We start from the raw sequence: 22,729 nt of genomic DNA, 5'->3' as shown, positions 1-22,729 counted from the left end.
AAGATGGCATTGGTGAAACTTCCAAATAAATGTGTAGTATAGTATGTACAAGTGGACTTGGTGAATAAACTTCATCAAGATGAGAGATTTAGAACCTGGGGAATTATTAAGAAATGAGAACAGATATGCGTGAGTATGAATTAAATATGTTATGTTTGATTAGGAGTTATAAGTCCCCGATAGATGGTGTACACTCGAATGAACTGGATGGTTAATATAGAGAAACAAATGGAATGTTTGATATCAGATCCTAAGGGATTGGAAATTTAAAAATTTGTCATGTTAGCGAAGTGTTAAATTGAGAGATATTGAAATATGGCATTGAAATCCATAAGGAGTTAGTACTGAATAAACATAGATGAGATGAAATAATTATGAAGTATGAGTAGAAGGAAGAAATTGAGAAAATCACCATGGATGGCATAAGGTAAATGTACTATGAAGGCACTAATGTGGTTAATGAACGTTGATTCAAATTGAAAGACTAATCAGTGATAAATGAATAGTATGGTTGAATTGTATAGTTAAGTGTAAGACAGTAAGGAAAATTGTAAAGAGTTATAATCTTGTGGTCTATATGTAGGTACTACTATTAGTAGTGTGCTTTTGAAATCGTTGATATGTAATATGGATTGATAGACTGTGTGTAGGTATTTTCAATGTAAGAAATATTCTACAACCACCAAGGGTGGAAGTGATTAGGAAAATTGATGGGTTGCTTTATAATATTGAGTATAGGTTTATGTGAGCTGTAGCAGACAATGGATTAGAACAGAGACAGGATTTTATGAGTGATTGTTGTACTATCACAAAGTGAGAGAGTATGATCGGAGAATGAGCTAATGTATAACCTAAGGTGAAATCATGTGATTACTGTATGAACTAGGTTGCAATAAAGTGTGAAATTAAGTGGTTAGTAAGAGAACTGAATTGCCAAAGGTGCATAGAGTGTGGAATTATGTGTTTAGCAAAAGAGCTAATGTGTAATGTCAAAACAAAAATGATAAGATTAGTTAATGAGTTGAGGTATAAGTGTTAGTGCAAGGATTGATATAATTTTCCAGTGCACCGATTGAGGTGAAATTAGTCCTCTGTGATAGGACGAATATGTTTAGAAGATCCCTATGTGATGGGAAGTATATGTGAGATGTGTACAGAACTTTGAGAAGGTGTAGGATTCATGGAATAGAGATTGTGATATGGACCAGGTCAGGTGTCTAGTATGAGTAAAAAGAGTAAACAGTCTTTGAGAAGAATAATTAAGAAAGGAATAGTGCACTATACGTATATGTGATATGGGTATAATACTACTACTACTATGATTATGGGGGACAACCCCATGTGGATAAACAAAACAGTTTTGCTGTTATATACGAATATGATACATACACCAAATGGACAGGGTCCAAGTGTTATTTGGTGTGTACTGGGTACACGTTGGTTGTGATATACAGATATATTGTGAATATAAATTTCTCTATGCACTGGGTGCATGTGGTACGACATGATATTGTGGATATCTCTGTGTGGCTTATGTGCCTGGAGGGTATGGTTATCTCTGTGTGGATTACGTTCCCGGAGACAATTATTATTTATGGGAGTAATGTGAGACGAGGAAGTGTTCCTCACTGGTGTAACTGTTAGTATAATAGGGATAATTGATATAAAAGCACAATTGGGGGATTCTCCTTGAATAAGGATAGCTAGTGGTAAGTTATTATTACGGCAGGGATCATATGGGTGGATTCTCTGATCGGTGGGTCATTACATCTGGGGCCCTGAGGACAGCAAGAGCTCGAGCGGTTAAAACTTGTGAATGTTGTTACCCACTGTATTGAGAGAGTTCTTCCATGTGATTAACGCAAAATATGAGGTCAGATATTTGTAAATTAACAATAATATGTCTGATTTGGATATAAGAGGCGAGGCATAGTGTGTAAGAATTTAGAAGTGTGATAGTGAAGCACTATTGTGGGTGTAAAGTAAGTTCGATAAAATAATATCGGCTCCAAGTGAGGTAGTAAGTTTGTTGGAATCCTTACCTTATGATAAAAGAGATAATAGTGTGAATTAATGTTGACAGATGGAGTAAGTGTCCTTCTAAGAAGGCTGGTGATGATCAAGAGTTTAGGTTAAAATGGTGAATTATTAGCGCTTATAAAAGGTAAACTGTGATGGAATCAAGCACTAATGTGCAATAATAATTGGAAACTGGAATTGCGATCGGTTGCCTAAAAGTTGATAGCTGGGTTGTACTGATAGAGTGGATTGAGGAGTGTTATATATATAATCGCATATGTCACTTATGGTGGAAAGTGTGTGGAAGATGCACAATGTTAATGTTGTTTTGGTTAAGTATTAATGAGGTATGGCCGAGTGTTTGTGGTAGCTTTGAATGTTCCGAGAGATTGATATACCAACCGATGGTAAATTGTAGAAGTAGTGTCAATGATGGATATAGTTTTATGTGACTTGACAATTAATTTTCAAAGATTCCTACAAGATGTGACTTGTGTGTGAGAGATATGGCATTTTTAGTGGTCCATCAGTTACTAGTGAAATGGGTTTGGAAAATGATTCGTCCCAAGGTGTTTGGTGAAGGTTGATAAAACTATAAGGTGATATTGTTTTGAGTTTGACATCCAGGATTAAATGACGATGATTACGAAAAAGTAGTATAAATAAGTGGAACAAATGGTTAAGTTGCAACACCGGAGTGGAATGAAAGTTGAAAATAGTTAGTGGGAGAAAATATTAAGCATGAGGCCTTGATGTGGAGGTCATTGATGAGTGTTATGTTTAGACTGTGAGAGGTCTAAGTATGGAGTTGAACTGACTGAGTTGATAAAGTTGAGATGATTAAGTTAATAAAGAGAGTAACATTGAGTGTAAATTATGAATATGAGTTTGTAGATGAAAAAATTCAGGAGTGTGTTTGTGGCTAAAGGACCTTAAATGGTTAATCGGAAACATAAACTATTGTGAGGATTGTTAGTTTCGTATCACAAAGAGAAAGATATAGTTGTGAGTACCTAAAAAGAGGTGAAGACACGTGACAAGGAAAAATAAAGTATATGAGTATAGAATTTAATGTGAGTCGGAATTGTAGGACACGACAAAGTGCCTTTGAAACTAGAAAGTATGTGCTTGGGTGAAAGCCAAGAAAACAACGAAATGATAAGAGTAGTAACAGTAATGGAAAGGACTGGTATGTTTGAGGATGGTTGAAACAGTGAGGACAACGAAAAGAGTTAAGTACTAAAGAACATGTGAGTTGGAAATACTCCAGGAATAACTAGTGAATGTGCATGAGAACGGTTAGAGCCTAGTATGAAAATGATTAGATGCTTTTGAGAACGACCATGGGTCAGAAAGATAGATAGAGATGAGAATGAGGTGAATTGATACCAATAAATCTGTAATATAGTTATGTTATTACTTAAAAATCAGCGAAAGTGAAACGGTAAACCAGAGAAAGTTTAAAGTATTGTGAATTAAAAGGTCACAGAACCATGAGAGATGAGAAATTGTGAAGGGTCAAAGGATAATGAGTATCACGAAAAGGAGACTACGTTTATGATAAAAGTAAAATGGTAAAGATACACACTTGAGGTTGCTACTTGGGAACGAGAGGATGAGGTTCTCCGGCTGTATCCTGAGTTAGCGGACGGGCATGAGTTAATTTTGCGGAAAAAATTCTAAAAGGTGGGGTGAATATAACACCTCACATTTTAAATCAAGTAATTAAATTATTAAGTGAGTAATTAATTGAGGGATCAATGAAAATCCTGAAGATTAGGCCAAAATACAAAGAAAGGGCAAAACGGTAATTAGCCAACACGCAACCCTAGGAAGATAAAAATTGAGTAGAAGGTCTCAGATGTTAAAAACAACCCTGGAAATGGATTAAGAACGAAAAATTGAGTGGATAGGCAAGTTTCAGAAAAATCAGTGAATAGTGTTTTTCGCGGGTAAAAATACCGCGATACGATTGCACCGTAAAACGTGCCAGTTGAATTTTGAGCTCTAGGTTTCAAATATGAGTTATAAATGGTTTGTTGAGTTAGGAAATATGATTTTGATAAAATTTGATGGAATTAAGTCATTTTGGGAAAAAAAATTAATGAATAGTGATTTTCTGGTGTAAAAATACTGCGGTATAATTGTACCGATAAGCGTGAAATTTTTATCAGTATTTTTAGAAAACAAAAATATGACATGAACAAGAAAAATATGTAGGTCATGAATTTGTGGTTGAAATTAGATGATTGATTAAAGTTAAAACGCGTGTGGGACCCGCCTCTGACTTAAGTGAGTCAAACTCACCTTTTCTTCACACTCTCTCTCTCTCTCCTTCCCTCCTCCCTCACTCGTGTAACACAGCCCCCATTCATTGTTTAAAATTTTGCTAGGATCATAACTCACTCAAATCTCAACCAAATCCAACGATTTTAGTCTTGAAACTTGTTGGAAAACACCTCCTAAACACATTGGTACCACTCTTGAGCCTTGAAATCGTGTGTGTGAGGAGATCTTAGCCATTTATAGTCACGGTTTTGGGAGGAATTTTTGTGTTCTTGGAGCTTCCAAGTGCTCCAATGGTGGAGTATAGTTAGGAGGAGCCTTGTACCTTCCATTTGGGTGAGTGTTCTTGCATTTTAAACGGTTGATTGTGATGAATTGATTTTGTGACCTAAAGCTTTGATTGATAATATGTTGTGTTAGAGAGCTCAATTAGAAAATGTGTATTAGATGATAATGCCTTAGAACGATGTATTAAAGCTAGAATTGCAATGAAAATTTTAGGTGAAAAATGTTGAATTTTAACTTAGAAGAATTTTGGTGATCATGACTTTGAAGTTTGGAATTTTGTTGAGAATTAATTAATGAGATGTTGTATGATTATATGAATATATAATAGGATTGTATGAGGTGGGAAAGTGTTAAAATTGATTGAAAACCCCTTGGAGTACCATAGGTTGCAATTCGGCCATTAAGTGAAAAAGAGGGGAATTGATGTTGAAAAATTAATTTGATGATGTGTTGTGTAATTATATGATACTTAGATGGGTTGTGTGGAGGTTGGAAGGTTGGAAAACCTATAGAAAATAATTGGGAGTGTTGAGTGTTGAATTGACATAGAGTGAACTATTTAGCGAAACGATGCTTAAAAGACGTAAAACTAAGAAACGACAATTGAATTGGCCTCTTGGCAACCTAATGAAGCATAATAAAATGAGAAAGAAAATTTAGAAAAATAAATCTCAATTTAACACTCATTTGGCCGAACCTTCAAGGAGGAAGGTGAGGATTTTGTGAATTTTGCGTTTTGACGTTATTTGACGCGTACTGATGGCTGTACGTGATTGTATAGGTTGCCGTACGTCGACTTGAATCCCGAACTTTGAATCAGGGAGTTGCCCTTGGTCCTGGACCAAGTGGGTTGAGGTAAGTAATTGGTTCAATGCATGTATAATTGTAAATTAGCATGTATTGGTTGAACTATGAGTGATTGGGAATGTCCTCTGTGTAGGCATTCTGCTGTGTACCAAGTTGAGGGATAAGCTGCTGCGGAGCTTGTGAGAAAAATATTTAAGGTAACCTTTTGGTACTGGGGGTTGTTCCCCTTTTCTGTTCCACCTTGCCAGTTGATGGCAACGGTAGGAAGTGTGTATGAGTAGTGTAGAACACATTAGCATGCATGCATTATTAAAATGGGTACTTTTGTACCGAGTCTCTGGCCAGTAGACAGTTTTCTTAGCCTTCGGGCAATTTCGGACTTCCACTGGATAGGTCTCCGAGAGGGAGTTCCATTTGACCGTGGGCATTTATTTCAGGAGGTAGCAGTGGAGCGGGAGCAGCGGGCAAGAGGCCCGCAGAGTGATTCAGTGGAGTTTTAGCCTTTGGCATTTTGTTGGCCATGTGGCCTAGACTAGACTTAGGGCATGAACATATCATTTGTATTTTAGTAGGAGCTTCATTAGCATCTTGTTCATGTCATTTTGCCTAAGTCTAGTGGTCATGCCATGTAGTTTATTTACCATTTGTATTTATGTTGTAATATTGGAAGATTGTAATTAAGTTTCATTTGGAGTTGTAAGTTGTAAAGAAATATTGTAATCGTATTTTGATGCATGTCTATTTATGATGGAAGGGCCTTAGGCCTATTTTAGGTTATGATTATATGTATGATGAAAATATGCATGAAAAAGGTGTTAGTGATTGCAACTACTTAAGAATGATTAATATGAGCTATATGTCTAATAACTATAAACTGGATTGGGTTGTAAGTGCCCCAAGGCATTGTTGGTCCTTGTGTGTGCCACCCATTGGATTATTACTGTATTATCATGTGATTATTAGGTACCTTTGAGGCTCAAATGATCTTGTACAAATTTGGGATTATTGGAAAAACAAAGGAAACTCTAGCGAATTTTCTGTAGAATTGGCAGATTTTAGGCGAACTTCGGGAGAGCATATCTTCCTTCATAGAGGTCGAATAGGGATGTTCCATACGCCATTTTGAAGGTTGAGATGTCCTCTACCTTGAGTCAAAATTTGGGAAGAATCTGGGTTGGTCTTAGACCTGGAAAAATTGGAGGAACGCAGACTGCTCATGTGCCCACTGCATCTATGGCAGTTCTGGTCCAGTTTTGGGAAATTAATTCCCGCTTCGTTTCTCAATCAAATTAAGCGTATGATATATCAAATCTAAGATTGAGGTGTCTAGTTTATGGTTTAAAAATTTGAGAGCAATTGAATGAGTGGATTGAGTGCAGTAATTCGTGGAGTGAGAGAGGTTTAGAGCTGTTTTGGGGTTGGTTGGCTATTTTGCTTATCCAACTTCAAACGGCGATAACCGGAGCAAGTGAGCTCCGAATTGAGCGTGTGATAGCTTGTCGAAAATGGAATTATGTAAGACAAAGATATAATTTGAGAAGAAGGTTTGGTTGCGAGCGGTGTGTTCACAGAAAATTTAGGAGTGAACCATGTTCGAATAGGTGAAAACATAAAGTTTGGAAATTGCCTAAGTGGGTTTATGGGAACCCTTAGTAACTTATAATAAGTATATTATGATGTAAAAATAGATAAAATAGATATTCTGCAAGAGTTAACAGTTATTGTCACAGCTTTAATTATTATGTGTTTTATTGTTTTAAATGCTCGCGTAATAATCAGAAAAAGTTTATTCGTATTTTTATAAATGAATTGCTGTGATTGTAACTGCGCTTAATATCATAATTAATGTTAACAATATTGGTACATAACGGGCTGTTACAATGATCAAATTATAACTTTCTCAAAGAGAAATTATACAAATTGAGAATGGTATATTCGGTCATTACATGGAAAAAGGACTTGGGAAGTGTGCTAAATTCAAGTGGTTGTTTGAATTCAAGAATTAAGTATATTTCAAGTATTATGAAGGTATGAAAATCTAGTGTGATCTATTGAACATGTTGAATACATAATATGTGGGTTTTCCTATATATAAGGAAGAATTGGTCATGGCTTGTTTGGGCATGAATTATCTTATCAAATGTGATAATTATGTGGTGTAATGGAGGAAGTATAAAGAAACCAACTTAACTAGATCTTTGAAGACATGAAAGTTTATTAAAGTGTTAAACCATGTCACTTGAATATTGGAAATAAACCCTAATTGGTTGTTTTGTTGTATTCTAGGCTTGAAACAAAAGATATAGTATTGGAAGATCAAGTGTGGGATTAAGCAAGCATTGGCAACCCTAGTTCTTGTTTAATCAAGAATAGGATAAGTATATAAAGCTTTGATTTAATTGGGGTTTTGACCATTAGGTCAATATTAAATGATTTGCGTAATGTTGATACCAATTTCTTACTTGAATAGATGATCTTGGTATATACAGTATGTTGGGAAAGCTTTCTTGGATTACAAGCAAGGTTAGAAGGAATTTTATATACAGGTAAATTCATGGTTTAGGGGTTTTACTCCCTTTTGATTGTTCCACCTGGTTTCTATGTAAGTTATGGTTCATATATGGATGATTGAGTGATTTATTAGTAATATAGTATGACTGCATTCATGTAGAGTCGTTATATCATTGGTGAAAAAGACCAGTGGACAAGCACTAATGGCTTAATTACGTATTGTAGAATGAATGAGATGAGTTGTTTATTGGCCAATAGGATTATAGGTATGCCAAGTACACTAGGTTTACGTGTGATCCAGAATATCATACAGGCACCATATGGACTCGGTTCATGAGTGACCTTATTCATACACCAAATGAACTAGGTTAATGTGTGATATGATAGTGATAGGTATACAAACACCAAATGGACTAGGTTCATGTGTGATCCAAGTGTACTAAATTCAAAAATTTAATTATTGTTGATATTTACGTGTATACTAATATTTCATACAGGAAGTGAACTCATGGGTGGAGAACTACTCCATAAACTTTGAGTTTACTGAGATGGTTAATCTTACCCCGTTTGGAGATCATATTTCAGGTACCCAACAACAAGAGAAAGGCACTCATAGGGCAAAAGGCCCGTCCAGAGTTAGAGGTGCCAGCTATTGTGGACTTGGATACATGAAGTGAACTCATGGGTGGAGAACTACTCCATAAACCCCGAGTTCACTGAGATGGTTAATCTCACCCCGTTTCGGGATTATATTTCAGGTACCCAGCAGCAAGAGAAGGGCACTCACAGGGCAAGAGGCTCGTACCGAGTCAGAGGTCCCAGTATATGTATATATTATTTTGTGTGGCATGATGTATGATCATGCACAGTTGTATAGTTGTATATGTATTTTGAAAGATGTACATACATATGTGTGGATTATGTTTGTATTGAAGGCAAGTGTAGTTTTAAGACTGTTGTATAATATATGTTTAAAATGTTAGATTATGTAAATGTTAGATTATGTTTTCCTTATATGTAGGGTTAGGATCATTTTACACCAGTGTAAGTTACACTCTTAATCTTGTCCGTTAATCCCACTTATATCTAAGGGCTCAAATTTTTAAATAATGTGAGCCATTGTGTAACACCCTCCCTTGTATGCATCCAAGAGAGTTGTTTGCTAAGCGGAATTAGAGTTTCTGACATCATTACTTTGATACTGAAAAATTATTTAGATGTTGTGTAACACCCTCCCTTGTATGCATCCAAGAGAGTTGTTTGCTAAGCGGAATTAGAGTTTTCGACGTCATTTTAACAACTGAAAAATCATTTTGATGTCGCTAATTAAAACTTATAATTGAAATCGGGTTACTTACAAAAATAAGAGTATACTTTCAAAATTTCTTAACTTGGTGAAAATATTATTTTCCTGGCGGACGTTGCTGTCTTGAAAAATTCGTATAAAATCAAGTTCAACGATCCACAAAAATATTCTTTGTAATATAGAAATAGCACGTTTGGGGCTTCGCGTTCATATAAGATAATAGCAAATCGGAGGTCGTTTGCCTCTCGAAACATAACTCGTAAAGTGCTCGCAAAACTGTTTACAAATCAGCACTAAATAAACGTTCAGAAATTATTTTCACAAAACGTTTTCAGAATTTCTCCAAAGTAATAGATAATCATAAAAGTCTCACAACAGTAATAAAATCATGGCTCCAACAGTAGTCTAAGGTTCTCCACATAACAATAGTACAGTCATCCAATGTCATCCAACAGAAAAAAATAACAGCAAGTCCAAACAGCAGCAATTAACAGTAAATATCCAAATAATCCATGTCCTCATATGCTCTTTCGTCCTCCTGCAATTTTATAAAAATTGCAGCCCCAAAGGGGTGAGAAAAATCCCAGTAGTGTGATAGCAAAACCAATAATGCAACAATATTAAACTAGGCACAAAATTATAAACAGTCACATCAACATTTCATTTTCCGTTAACATATCATAGTGCGTATATAACGCCATCATTACGCTCATAGCACCTTCGTGCGCGTACTAACATATCATTAGTGCGTATACAACGCCATCATTACGCTCATAGCACCGTTGTGCGCGTACATACACAGTGGATATTCCATAATGGCTCCCTCAAAGGTGAATTCCAATTGTGGCCTATGCGGACAGAAGCCAAGTGTCCCATACCTGGTACCGGAGGGATGCCTATATGATGCGTGCTCAAACGAATGCATATTTATATAGATATTATTATTAGCCAATGCAACATGAAATTTATGCACGTATGCCATGCTATGCTTTCACACACACAAAAGAAAAAGGATGCATGATGAATATGCATGACTAGATCATCATCATAATACCATATCTTTCATGTACTTTTAATACCAAGCATCATCATCATCATAATAACATATATTTCATGCATTTTCAATACCAAGCTCCTGCATAACAATTACTTCTCATAGCATAATTTCCATCTTGTCACATTCATAGGCAGCATACATATAGCATATGAAAGCACATTAATCCAAGGCACATTTGAGCAACAATTCACAATTCTATACGCTAGCCAATAGTCACATTAGGTAATGCCACCAGACACTTACCTGTGACCTTTACAACTTTTTAAGCAAACGCATCACCAAATCAGTCCACTTCCTTAGTAGTTCGTAGGCCTAAACAAATATATAACAAATCAGAATTTTATTTCAAATTATTCCTAGATGTTACATAAAGTTTCCATTCCTCTAGATCCTTGATTCCCAATCGATTTTTGTGGTTCATAGGCTAAATTAATTTTATGATTCACGGTTGTAAGACCTATAATTACCCTAAACAAAATTTCTGACTTCACATTGATTTAACAACGAATGACGGCGAGAAATTCCAAAATAAACAGAATTAATTTTCTACTCACTACTAGGTAACTAGAGTTATTCCTTTGTATAACAATTTTTACATAACATAGAGGGAAATAAAGGGCTTCAACGTGCTGCCCTTAATGTTCTTAGCACATACAGATTTTAATCACTTTTCTTAGTCCAAGGAATCAGTCTCACAATAGAACAAGGAGCTATTCTCATGCTCACATTTTCAGTTTGGTCTTATGTATATTAAATCCTACTCACATCAATTAAACATGAAATTAATTAACGTTTGAACATACCATCTTCGATTTCCTACACATACACCAATTAATTTTATGACTTTACGTTACTGTATCAACTTGTTTATCAACAACAAAAACCTAAGATTTAATTAGCATTTAGAATCGGTTTTTATCCTTAACATCAATGCATCAATTCTGATATTTTTACAGTCCTACTTGCAAGGCTTAGAGGGTGATTTAAATACCTTTCAGCATGCTGCTCCCATTAATTTTTGACACATGCAAGGCTTGAGACTTTAATCTAACTCATGGGACATTGCAGCAAGGGGTCTACGGTTTGGGCAATCTAAGGGGCATGACAAACAGAATTTTGCTTTTAATAACCCATCTTCCATCCGAACAGTGTAGGGAGGAGAAGGAAATTTGGAAACTCCGCTTACCTGTTCTCAAGCGCTCCAATAACCACAATCCAGTAAGGACAACTCTAACACTTTTTCGTATGCTCCAATAGACCGGTTCCATTGCATGCAAGAGAGAAAGGAGTCGATTACAGCTGGGTCAAGGGCATGCAATGGAAGATTCCATTAGAACAGATTCAGGGAAGTAAACAAGAAGACAACCAAAAATACCTCACCTCTTTGAATGACGATGAGCGACTGAGCAAGAGAAAAGGAGTGGAGGAGGGTGTAAGTCGTACTCTCATGACTTCTTGGTGCTCACGGTTGCTGTGAAAAATGCATAGCTAAGTTCAGTTCCGAGAGAAGAGGATGATCAATTTTGTTGGTCTCCAAACCGCATAGAAATAGGACAAAAGGGATATGAGTTTTTCTTATTCTTTTCTGCAAGGAGGTGGAGGGCTGAGTGTGGAATTGATGGAAGGTTGTTTTCAGCTAATGACATACAGAAAGGAATTTGCTGCACAAAAGTTATTCCAGCCGAAGCATGAGAAGAAGACTCAAGATGTCTCTTGGTGTGGGTGTGGGTGGCGAGCATGCAATGGAGGAGGGGAGATTTAACTTCACACTTCATCACCATGCATTGGCCGATTTGAATTAAGATACAATTACATAGAATCAGAATTCTTTCTCCTTCCTATGGGCTTGGGCCGTGGCCCTTAAGGGTAGCAGGTCCAATTTTTTTTTTCTTTTAACTCCTAAGGAACCTTATTTCATGTAGTTTACTAAGCATTGACTAAGATTTTTATACATTGTGATTAATATTAAATTTACCTAGTTAACAAATGTTTCGAATATCCCAAATATAAACTCACCCATAAGTGTACATAAAATAATTTTCCTAATAGTTATTATTTCATGTATCCATTAGGTAGCAACTAAAGTTTCTACATATAATGTGATCAATATTATTAAAATTCATCCCATCATAATTATATGTAAGTGATTTGAATTCAAGACTTGCATTTACAATACTACTGGCAATCTATGGAAGTTCCTAATTTTCACGGGATGTTACACTCTCCCCAACTTGTTTTGAAGTTTGTCCCCAAACTTCGTCTTACTTTTCCAAAATTTTCCTAAGTCTAACGCTTAACACCATTACCCCGCCACACAGTTTACTACATTCATACATCCAGCAAAAAAAAAAAAATCATCAACATCTCAGAGCATTACATGATTAATATATAATATAGACCTAACACAATTTGTTCGTACGGAAGGAATAATTTTTTTTTTCCTAAGCTCAATCATGATACGAGTAATTTCCTGAGTTCCTTATAAATATCAACAAATACCATAACACACAAGTGGAATAAAACAGACAAAAATCTTACTACGCCAGGAACTCCAGCTATATAGACATAAAAAACTGTAATAGAGCTCAGGGTTTTAGTGCTTAATCATCAAACCACTAAACAAATCCATTTGCAAAACACTTCTTTACTATATACATTTTAATAATAATTTCTAGTGCAAGCATAAATGATTGAAGATTTTATTCACTCGATTCAAAATCATAACATATGAAGTAAAACATGGCAATAGACAGAGGCTTTTCAAAATTCCTATATCATCGCTCATCTTTCAAGTCCCACTATACTATTACTCAACTGATCATAAATTTAAAGGTTTCCATATAAAATTGCAATTAACAAGTCAGTGGCCCAAATCAAAAGTTCCTAAGAATGTAGGGGTCCATTTATTAATGAAGTAATATTATCTCCTATTACCTGCGCAAGGATAAGGTTAATTAACAAGAATATCAATTTACAACTGTTTCGTCTTTGCAATGCACATGTTACAAATTCAGGAGTGCCATTACTTCCTGACTTAACACTTATCACTAATAACGGTCCAGTTCACTCGCTACACACATCACACAAATGCATGATATTCAGGTTTCTGCATTAGTCATCTTGCTTAATAATATCACAGACAGAATTTTATACTTATAAACCTTCAAGAAGTCAAGCAAGCCAAACAGTACACACATCACAATCCAAATTTCAATTGAGAATAATCTTCATAATATCCCAAAACTTTTATCCTATTTTTCATACATATCAGGTTAAGTGGTACTTCTCCTACAGTTCGTCAAAACACCCTTATGAGGAAACTTCCTCGAGCTTTCCGCTGTCCTAGGTACCTCGGATGTAATTGACTTCACTGATCAGAGGATCCATTAATCATGATATGAACTTTCCAATTAGTGATACATATTACAATCTAGAAACAGTCATCAAACATAACCCACCAACCAGATCAAGCTTTCCTAAATCAAGTTCACAATACTCGCATTCACAGTTCCTAGCTGTAGTTAAACTTGCATTCAAGGGCAACTAAATTTTAAGGTACGAGATCTCATGCATGAAAACATCAACCCCAAAGTTCACTCAAAGAGATAACTAATCTCATCCGTATAAATAGCAATGTATCTATTCAGTATGGACGTCACAAAACAATGACAATATATATATATGATCGAGAAAAGTTCAAACTCTTAAAGTGTACGGATAAAATGAACACTTCAATAAAAAAAACAAAAAAAAAACAGTGTACGGACCCACATACGTGCAATGATGCATACGTAAAATTGCATGTTTAAGCACCTAGTGCGCCAAAGTATGATTGCTACAAACACTAGAACTTCTAGACATGGAAAGTACATTTTTATGCATCAGAAACGTATATGAGGCATGTATTATATGCAAGAGTATGTAATACTTGAATGTTGTAAATTCGAGCAAAAGTAATGAAACTCGGTCACATGGTTAAAGAGATTACACATAGTATGCTATATGAGGCAGGTGTTAATTTGTATCTATAGTCAATTAATTAGATCTTGGTATAAAATACACAATAAGCTGATTAACACCTTCAATCAATTAGACCACGAAGTTTAGTTGGAATCCATAATTTCAGATAGAATCTTGCATTCATAAGAGCTTGATGGCAGTAAATTAAAATAAGGACAAACATTCTTCAGTGAAACAATTTTAAGCACATCAAGAGAGTTCTATCAACAAGATAAAACATACTTTATAAAATTTCTTGAGTGTGTTGGGTGTTAGTGAACAAAAATCAAAGATGCAGTAAAAGTTTAAAATGTAACATTTAACAATGTTAAAACAGAAAGTTGAGTACTTGATAACACGTTTATACACATTCAGGTCACCAAAACCAACCAAAGACTTTGCGGACTTTGCTTCATAAAAATGAGCTGATACCATAAAGCTTTCAATATTCACAAGGCAGAATTCATCTGTTGTACGGGTCTATCATGGCAGTCTTATTTTATGACTAAGAAACTGATTACATAATTCAAACATATATAACATCTAAATTATTCGACTACCACTTCAATAGTTATGTCACTGCTCCTTACGATACATAGAAATAGCACAAAATACCTTGTTTATCTTGGATCTAAAATCATATGGTTGATAAAATACAGTTTTAAAATTTTGAGGTACCGACACTGTTAAAATTTTCTCGCTAATTATGTCAACCAAGACCAATCAAAACTGAATCAAGGTTAAGTTGATCACAATTTCTATACTAACCCTTTATTTCTTCAATTTAAAGTACTAATCCAACAAAGCATGAAACAAACCAAGGTTCCAACCGCCTTAATCAAAACAAACAGGGAAAGATTGAGAATATGGATAATTACTTCTTATTGATCTCAACCTGACAACATCCCCTAAGGCTATCGTGGAGTAATTGCAATTAAACTCTCTCTCCTGACCGTGAATTATGTATGACACAATACATCATGAGTATAATGTTTTGTTATATGAAGACAATTCATAAGCTAACATGATATCTAACTGATGTGCGCCATTAATTAAGAAGTCATGTATGTTCAATTCATGAAGAATTCGAATTAATACAAAGATAGCTTCAAGGTTGTTACCACTCACCAAATTAAAATAATCTTGTGCAGTCTAAATAATACACGATTATACAAAATTCTTAGTAACCAGTTAGAACCTTCTGACGCTCACTCGAATATTAATTTTAGCAAGGTATCAATTAGTCAACATAATAAGACAAGCCAAATAGTGTGCAATTCCGTGTAGTCTCAATCTATCTGTTCGGTCCACTATATTCTAAATTCAATTCAGATAACCCTTCTTTACTTTATGCATTCAGTTCCAACAAAATGTTAAAATCTAAACTGATAAATTCAAGCAATCACCACCTGAAATCCGTCACTACAATCAGAGACAATAATTTATATGCAAGTCCATTAGTGGTCAAAATCATACAAAGTAATCCAATGCGCATGAATTAAAGCAACAAGTATCACTCACATAAAAAGGCATGGAGGTAGGAGTCAAGTATCCTCCTCCACACATCACCACTTTGTTTTACAGCTTCCTACTCAAGAATGATGTCTAGTGCCAATTCACCATTAGAAGATTTGTAAAGGACATGGATCCCACATGTTAAAACTTTAATTTATACTAATTCTATGTTCCAAAAGCATTAACCGGATCTACTTAGGTAAGTGACCAATCCTCACATCAATTTGTCTACGCACAGTTTTAGGGTTAAACAATAAGTCTTCTTAATGCTGGCTACCAACATCAATTATCACAGTTATATCACAGCTACACTACTCAGTTATGGAATCTGACAGAATTAGTGAAAAGAATAATTGTTTCTATTATCCAGCGAGGTAATACCATTACAACACACAAGAAAAGTCATAAATCAGGAAAACAAGTACATATGACAACAATCATTATTTAAAGATGACTTATTATCATCCACATCTTAGAATATCACAAAAATAATCACATCAAGTATAGATATATAAAACCTTCCTTATAATCCATAATAAACAGAATTTATAAATGACCATTAATTCAAGTAGCAATTCACTATTTCACACCTAGTGCTTAGGCACAAGTATACCCCGTGACAACCATGATTGTGCACACACATCTTGCGCGACAGTGAGTTGATCAGGCTCACCACCTAGTAAGGGAATGGGCATAACCATGCTTAATACCGGGTACTACCAGTATCATCACACCTCCAAATATAAGGCAATTTCAACTAGTAACCCATTCACAGCTAAGTTCAAACAGCAACAATACAACGAACATATACAAATAATCAATATAACCAGGCAACAACAATTCAGCAACCATATAACAACAACAAATATTTCATCAAATACCACCTTGAATCAAAACTGCTCTGATACCACTTGTAACGCGCCACTTGCAAGAATCAATGACTGTCCCCACACACTAACACGAGACCTTTCAGTGTGCTTTGTCCTCACTCGCACACTTTCCGGGAAAACTTCTGTAACATCCCACGTAAATAGGAAATATATTATGTTGCTATGAGAATTTTGGGTATTATGTTCTTGTATGTGCTTTGTGCTTTGATTCGAGTATATAATTATTAGGAGAAAATTAATTTGAGTTAGGAAGTTTCTTGAAATAAATTAATTAGTCGCAGAAATTATGTTAGGCATGAGAAAGCTAATTTAGAATTACAACCATAAGTTATTAAAAATAAAGTAAGAGGCAATTAATTAATTAAATGAATTTAATTAGTGATGGGCTGAATTATAATATAAGAGGAATTAGCATGTTGGGCCTTGTTTGGGTGAGAAGGTCGCTGGCCCATAGGATGATGAGTATTAGTCAGCCTAATTTAAAAACATTGGGGCTTATTGCTGATGGGCTAATCTCAATTGATTTCATAAGTTAGTATGTTGGGCCACAGCAATTGTTTTGACCTGCGACCCAAGAGCCCTTGGAGCAGCAACCCAACCCAATTCACTTCCCAATCTGATCCAGCCTTCCACTCCTACCTAATCAGCGTGAAATCCCTCTCCTCTCAATGTGATTGGATGGAAATTCTCTTGGCCAGAGCAACCTTATCACCTAGTGAGTCACGTCTCTGCCTTGTGCAGTGGAGAAAGATCAGAAATAGGGTTTCAGCCAAACCTTGCCTAACCCCTTTTGTAAACCCTAAAATCGGCCCACCTCTAGGAGCAGCCAATCGGTTGGCAGAGAGCAGGATGCATGCTTTCTCATTGGATAAAATTTTTATCTCCCTTCCTTCTTCCCTCACGCGTTCATCAGCAGAGGGATGGGCATAAATTTTGATCTTTGGTTGTGTGGATAAACTCACAGCCAACCTTCCTCTTTCCCTCTCCTCAACCAAGCAAACTTGTAAAATTATCTTCTGATTCTGTTTTCTTGTATTTTCCCTAAACCGCAACATCATTGGAGTTCAAATGGAAGAACGATTTCACCTCTTCTTGGGTTTCTGTTGCAGAAATCGTGTAACCTCTTTTGAAGCAGAAACGAAGATTCAACGTCTATATACCTTTTCCCTCTGTTCAGCCGTGCCTTCCTTCTCAAGAAGCTGAGGCGTTGGTGGCTGTCTAGTGGTCAGACATGTGAGAGGCTTAATGTAATCACAAGCAGAAATCTGAATCCATCTCTTTCTTCCTTTCTGCTCGGTCTTGAAGGTAAAACAAGGGCTGAACCTTCTAACTTTCTATTCTGTTTTGACCTGCTCCTTGCTGTAAAAACCGAACCCCTGATGATTTGAAGAAAATGTATCTTGTTAAAATTTAAAAATACTTTTACTGGTTGTGAATAAAGTGCTACTGGCTTAAATTAATTAAATTTAAAACAGTACGGTTATGTCTTCTCCGAATCTGCCTGATGAGAACTCTTAGGATTCCCTCTGTTTTTGTTGTTAAAAATCTCATTTGGAAGTCACACAATCCTTAGGGTAGGACCCTTCTTGGCCGCGGGTTGTAGGGATATTTTAGGCTTGGGAAGCTTTGGTTTAATGTTTAGAAAAGCTTGAACACTATGCTGATTTTTCTGTTTGAAATTAGGTGCCGTTAATTCGTGAATTGGACATTTTCGCTGCTGTTTGGAATCGGTATAGTGACGTTTAAGGTAATTGTGTGAAGGCACTACTGTTCCTACTTGCTAGAAGGAGCACGAGATGAGATCGTGGCTCCATGTCTTGATATATCTATACGTATTAATGTTGCTCGTTTTGACATCTTGTTAATCTTGCTACATATATATATGCTGCAAAGTCTTGTTATGATACAAATTATATGATCTTGACATACATGTTCATCATGACATTTTATTTTGTATGCTGCGTGCGTCACAAAGCATAGCATTCGAGCATCAATTTCATATTGCGACAAAAAAATCATTTGTAAAAACTAAGCATATGGATGAGCATGCACCATATAGGCATTACCTACGGTACCAAGGTCTTGGGACAGTTGGCTTCAGTCCGCTTAGGCCACGGTTGGATCCCTTCTTGAGAAGCCATCAAGGGTAATCCACTGTGCTTGATAGTACGGGCACATTAGTGCTATAACGTACTCTTGGCGTTTTACGCATCTTGTTTAGCATATGGCATCATGTATATATATATGATAAATCTTGTTATTTCAACTATTTCGGGTTCTAGCTTATGCTTCTTGCATTTTGGTATTGTCTCACACTACTGGGAAATGTTTCTCACCCCTTTGGGGCTGCTGTTTTCTGATGTACAATGACAGGAGGACGCAAAAGTATTTGATGTTTTGTTATGCGATGCTTGGCTGTTTTGTGTACCCGTAGCTGGATTCATGGCTGTTTGATGAGTTGGGTGACTGTGTTTGCAAGAAGGATAACTTGAAGTTTCATTATTCTGTTATTTTGGATTTTACAAAAGTTTTTTATTTTGTTTGGAAAATTTCTGGTCCAGTTACTGATCTTGAACTTTTGGTTAATTGCTGTTTTGGATTAATGACTATGTTTTTTTGGAAGTATGGATTTTTCTGAAAATTGTTACTTTGCGAGAAACATAAAAGTTGTCGTCCTGGGGCTACGAACCTCCGAATGCGGCATAATTTATATGCGCGTGAAGCCCTTGAAAGTATCTGTAAGAATCTGCAGAAATCAAAATTTTATGGTAACTGTACGAATTTTGAAAAATAACGCAAGACAGCAGGTTTTTAAGAAAATTCGCAGAATTCGCGAGCAACTTGCGAGTTCGAGTTCGAGGGGCTATTCATCTCGGAATCGCATATATTTTATATGGATGCGAAGCCCTGTGTATCTAGTTTCACCGTAGCAAAGAATTATTTTTACCTGACATCAGATTGATCTTATATGAATTTTAGAGAACAGTACGTTTTTCTGGTAAAAAGAAAAAAAAATTCAGCAAGCGCTTATTTTGAAACTTTCGCTGTTTTCATGAATAAACAATTTTAAGTACAAGGTTTTATAATCTTGAGTAGTTTAGTAAAGATTCATTGTGTTTAGCTTTTGCAAACGTTAAACCAATTTTTTTCCGCTGCGTCTCTAATACAAGTTAGCAATAATGCATCTCTTGGATGCATACAAGAGGGGCGTTACACTAATTGGTATCAGAGCAGTTTTGGTCCATGGATATTTGTTTTTGGAGGGATTGTTACTGCTTGCTTGCTGATTGTGATTGATTGTGATAAATTGTGGTTTGCTGTGTGACTAATTAATTAACTCGTTAGGAATATATTAGCTGAAATAGTTAGATCGATAAGATTATTTTTGGGATAAGTGACGGAAGCATAGTTTACTTACCCGAATTGAACTCGATTACCTACGTGAGATTGCTGTCATAAATAACCTGCAGTGAGTTTGATCAGCTCATTTCGTGATATTGTGAGTGCAGAATCATGGCAGGTAATCGCGGTTCCACTCGGGGAAGACCAAGCAATGCAGAAGCATACCTTATCACCACCGTCGGAGGACTAGCGACATTCGTTCAGAACATGAGCCAGGAATGGCGAAACTATCAACAACAAAATCAGAATCAACCCCCGCCATTCGACAATGCAGAAGAAATTGCCAGACGGAGATTGAAGGATTTCCGTAATTTCCAGCCGCCTACTTTCGAAGGTGGAGATGATCCAGAGACTGCAGCTCGGTGGCTGCAGATGATTGAGCATGTATTCGAGCGCATGAGATGCCCCGAGGCTCAGAAAACCGACTATGCATCGTATCAGCTGATTGGAGAAGCACTTACTTGGTGGACTAGTGCAAGAGCTCTGCTGCGAGCTCAGAATGTTGAATTGACATGGGCCGTGTTCAGGCGGGTTTTCCTGGATAAGTATTTTCCTCAGGCCATGAGAAGGATGAAACACTCCGAGATGTTGGCACTGCGTCAGGACAACATGACGGTTAATGAATATATCTCTAAGTTCGGGCAACTGATGGAGTATGCTAGCTTCGACCGCAACATTTATGATGAACCATGGCAGGTGGAGAAATATGAGAGCGGGTTACACCCAGAGATCCGTAAGCTCATGTTGACCACTGCAAATCGGACATTGCCTGAAGTGATTAACCAGAGTAGGCAGGTGGAAGCAATCATCAATGAGGCCAAGAACTTGAATAAGCAACCAACCCAGTCTCAGGGAGGAAGCAAAGTTGGCCGATTTTTCAAGAAGATTACCGGAATGGGAAGAGGCAAGAATCCTCAGATACAAGCTCGAGCCGGAAATTTCAAGAAGATCAATGCTCCTGGTCAGACATCTACTAGAAGACAGAATTATGCTTGCCCTTCTTGCGGGAAGAACCACACTGGAGTGTGTCGTCGAGCAAATAACTTGTGCTATGCTTGTGGACAGTCAGGACATTTTGTTTCCTATTGCCTGCAGAATCCTAGCAAGAACCCTACTCAAGCTCAGGTATTCACCCTTGACGCCAATGAAGCTCAGAAATATCCGAACCTGATCAAAGGTAACGTGATTTTAAATAGTTATCCTATGTCTGTTATTTTTGATTCGGGAGCATCGGGCTCTTTTATTGCAAAGCACACCGCTCTAAGAATAGGCATTACCCCGGCTCCTTTGCCCTACGAGTTGAACATCAGTACTCCTACTGGAGGGTCTTGTACAGCCTCAGAGATCTCCCGAGGTGTTATTCTACAATTTGAAGGAAACACGTACACCGTGAGCTTGGTGGTCCTACCGGTATTCAACTTTGAGGTGATTATCGGAATGGACTGGTTGTCGGAGAATGGAATGACGCTAGATTGTCAGGCAGGGAAGGTCATTGTTCCTCCGAGAGATGGTAATTCTTCTTCGTTCTCTACTATTTCATTATTACAGGTTAGGAAGGAGCTCCTTCGGGGAGCTGCCGGATATTTGTTGTTAATTGAGTCCGAGACTTCAGTTGGCAAATCAATTCAGGATGTACCTGTTGTCAATGAATTCAAGGAGGTGTTTCCAGATGAAATTCCTCGATTACCCCCTCATCGGGAAATTGAATTCCCCATTGAACTTATTCCCGGAGTTGGACCTATATCCATTGCTCCGTATCGTATGGCACCTTTGGAACTCAGAGAATTGAAGAAGCAGATAGAAGAGCTGCTGGCAAAGGAGTTCATTCGACCTAGTACCTCACCATGGGGTGCTCCAGCAATCTTGATTAAGAAGAAAGATGGTAGTCTGCGTCTGTGTGTAGATTATCGTCAGCTGAATAAAGTGACTGTGAAGAATAAGTATCCACTTCCAAGGATTGATGATTTGATGGACCAGCTAAGAGGTGCCAGAGTCTTTTCTAAGATAGATCTGAGATCGGGATATCACCAAATCTGGGTCAGACCGGAGGATATTCCGAAAATAGCTTTCCGTACTCGTTATGGTCATTACGAGTATCAAGTAATTCTGTTTGGATTGACAAATGCTCCGGCGGTATTCATGGATTACATGAACCGCATCTTCCGTCCATTTCTGGATCAGTTTGTTATCGTATTCATTGATGACATTCTGATTTACTCTCCGAATGAAGAGCTACATGCAGAACATCTAAGGATAGTTTTGCAAATTCTGAAAGAGAAGCAACTGTATGCAAAATGGTCAAAGTGTGAATTCTGGCTCGGTGAAGTTCAGTTCTTGGGACACGTGATTTCAGCAGAAGGTATTGCGGTTGACCCCAGCAAAGTGGAAGCTGTCATGAATTGGGATCGACCCAGAACCGTCACTGAAGTACGTAGTTTCTTGGGTCTAGCAGGTTATTACCGAAGATTTATCCAGAATTTCTCACGTCTAGTGCAGCCTCTTACTCGTCTAACTCGAAAGGATGTACCTTTTGATGGACTGAAGATTGTGAAGAATGTTTCCTGGAGCTGAAGAATAGATTGACAAGTGCTCCGATACTTACTATTCCTGACCCAACAAGGAAGTTCGAAGTATATTGTGATGCGTCCT

The 22,729-nt window shown here is 36.8% G+C and overlaps 1 protein-coding gene across 1 annotated transcript; it reads left to right on the top strand.

Annotated features, from left to right (window-relative positions):
* Window positions 1-20,191: 20,191 nt before the first annotated feature.
* On the top strand, window positions 20,192-22,651 carry LOC133299842 (uncharacterized). Its single transcript, XM_061499341.1, has 2 exons — window positions 20,192-22,180; window positions 22,313-22,651. Exons 1-2 carry the CDS (start codon window positions 20,192-20,194, stop codon window positions 22,649-22,651), a joined length of 2,328 nt encoding a protein of 775 aa, XP_061355325.1.
* Window positions 22,652-22,729: the final 78 nt, after the last annotated feature.

This window comes from Gastrolobium bilobum, unplaced genomic scaffold (genome assembly GCF_033153095.1).
Source record: "Gastrolobium bilobum isolate Gb01-03AN ecotype WA unplaced genomic scaffold, APGP_CSIRO_Gbil_v1 utg134028, whole genome shotgun sequence".
NCBI lineage: Eukaryota > Viridiplantae > Streptophyta > Magnoliopsida > Fabales > Fabaceae > Gastrolobium > Gastrolobium bilobum.
Note: the sequence above shows the minus strand (reverse complement) of the source record. Positions and strands in the feature narration are given on the sequence as shown.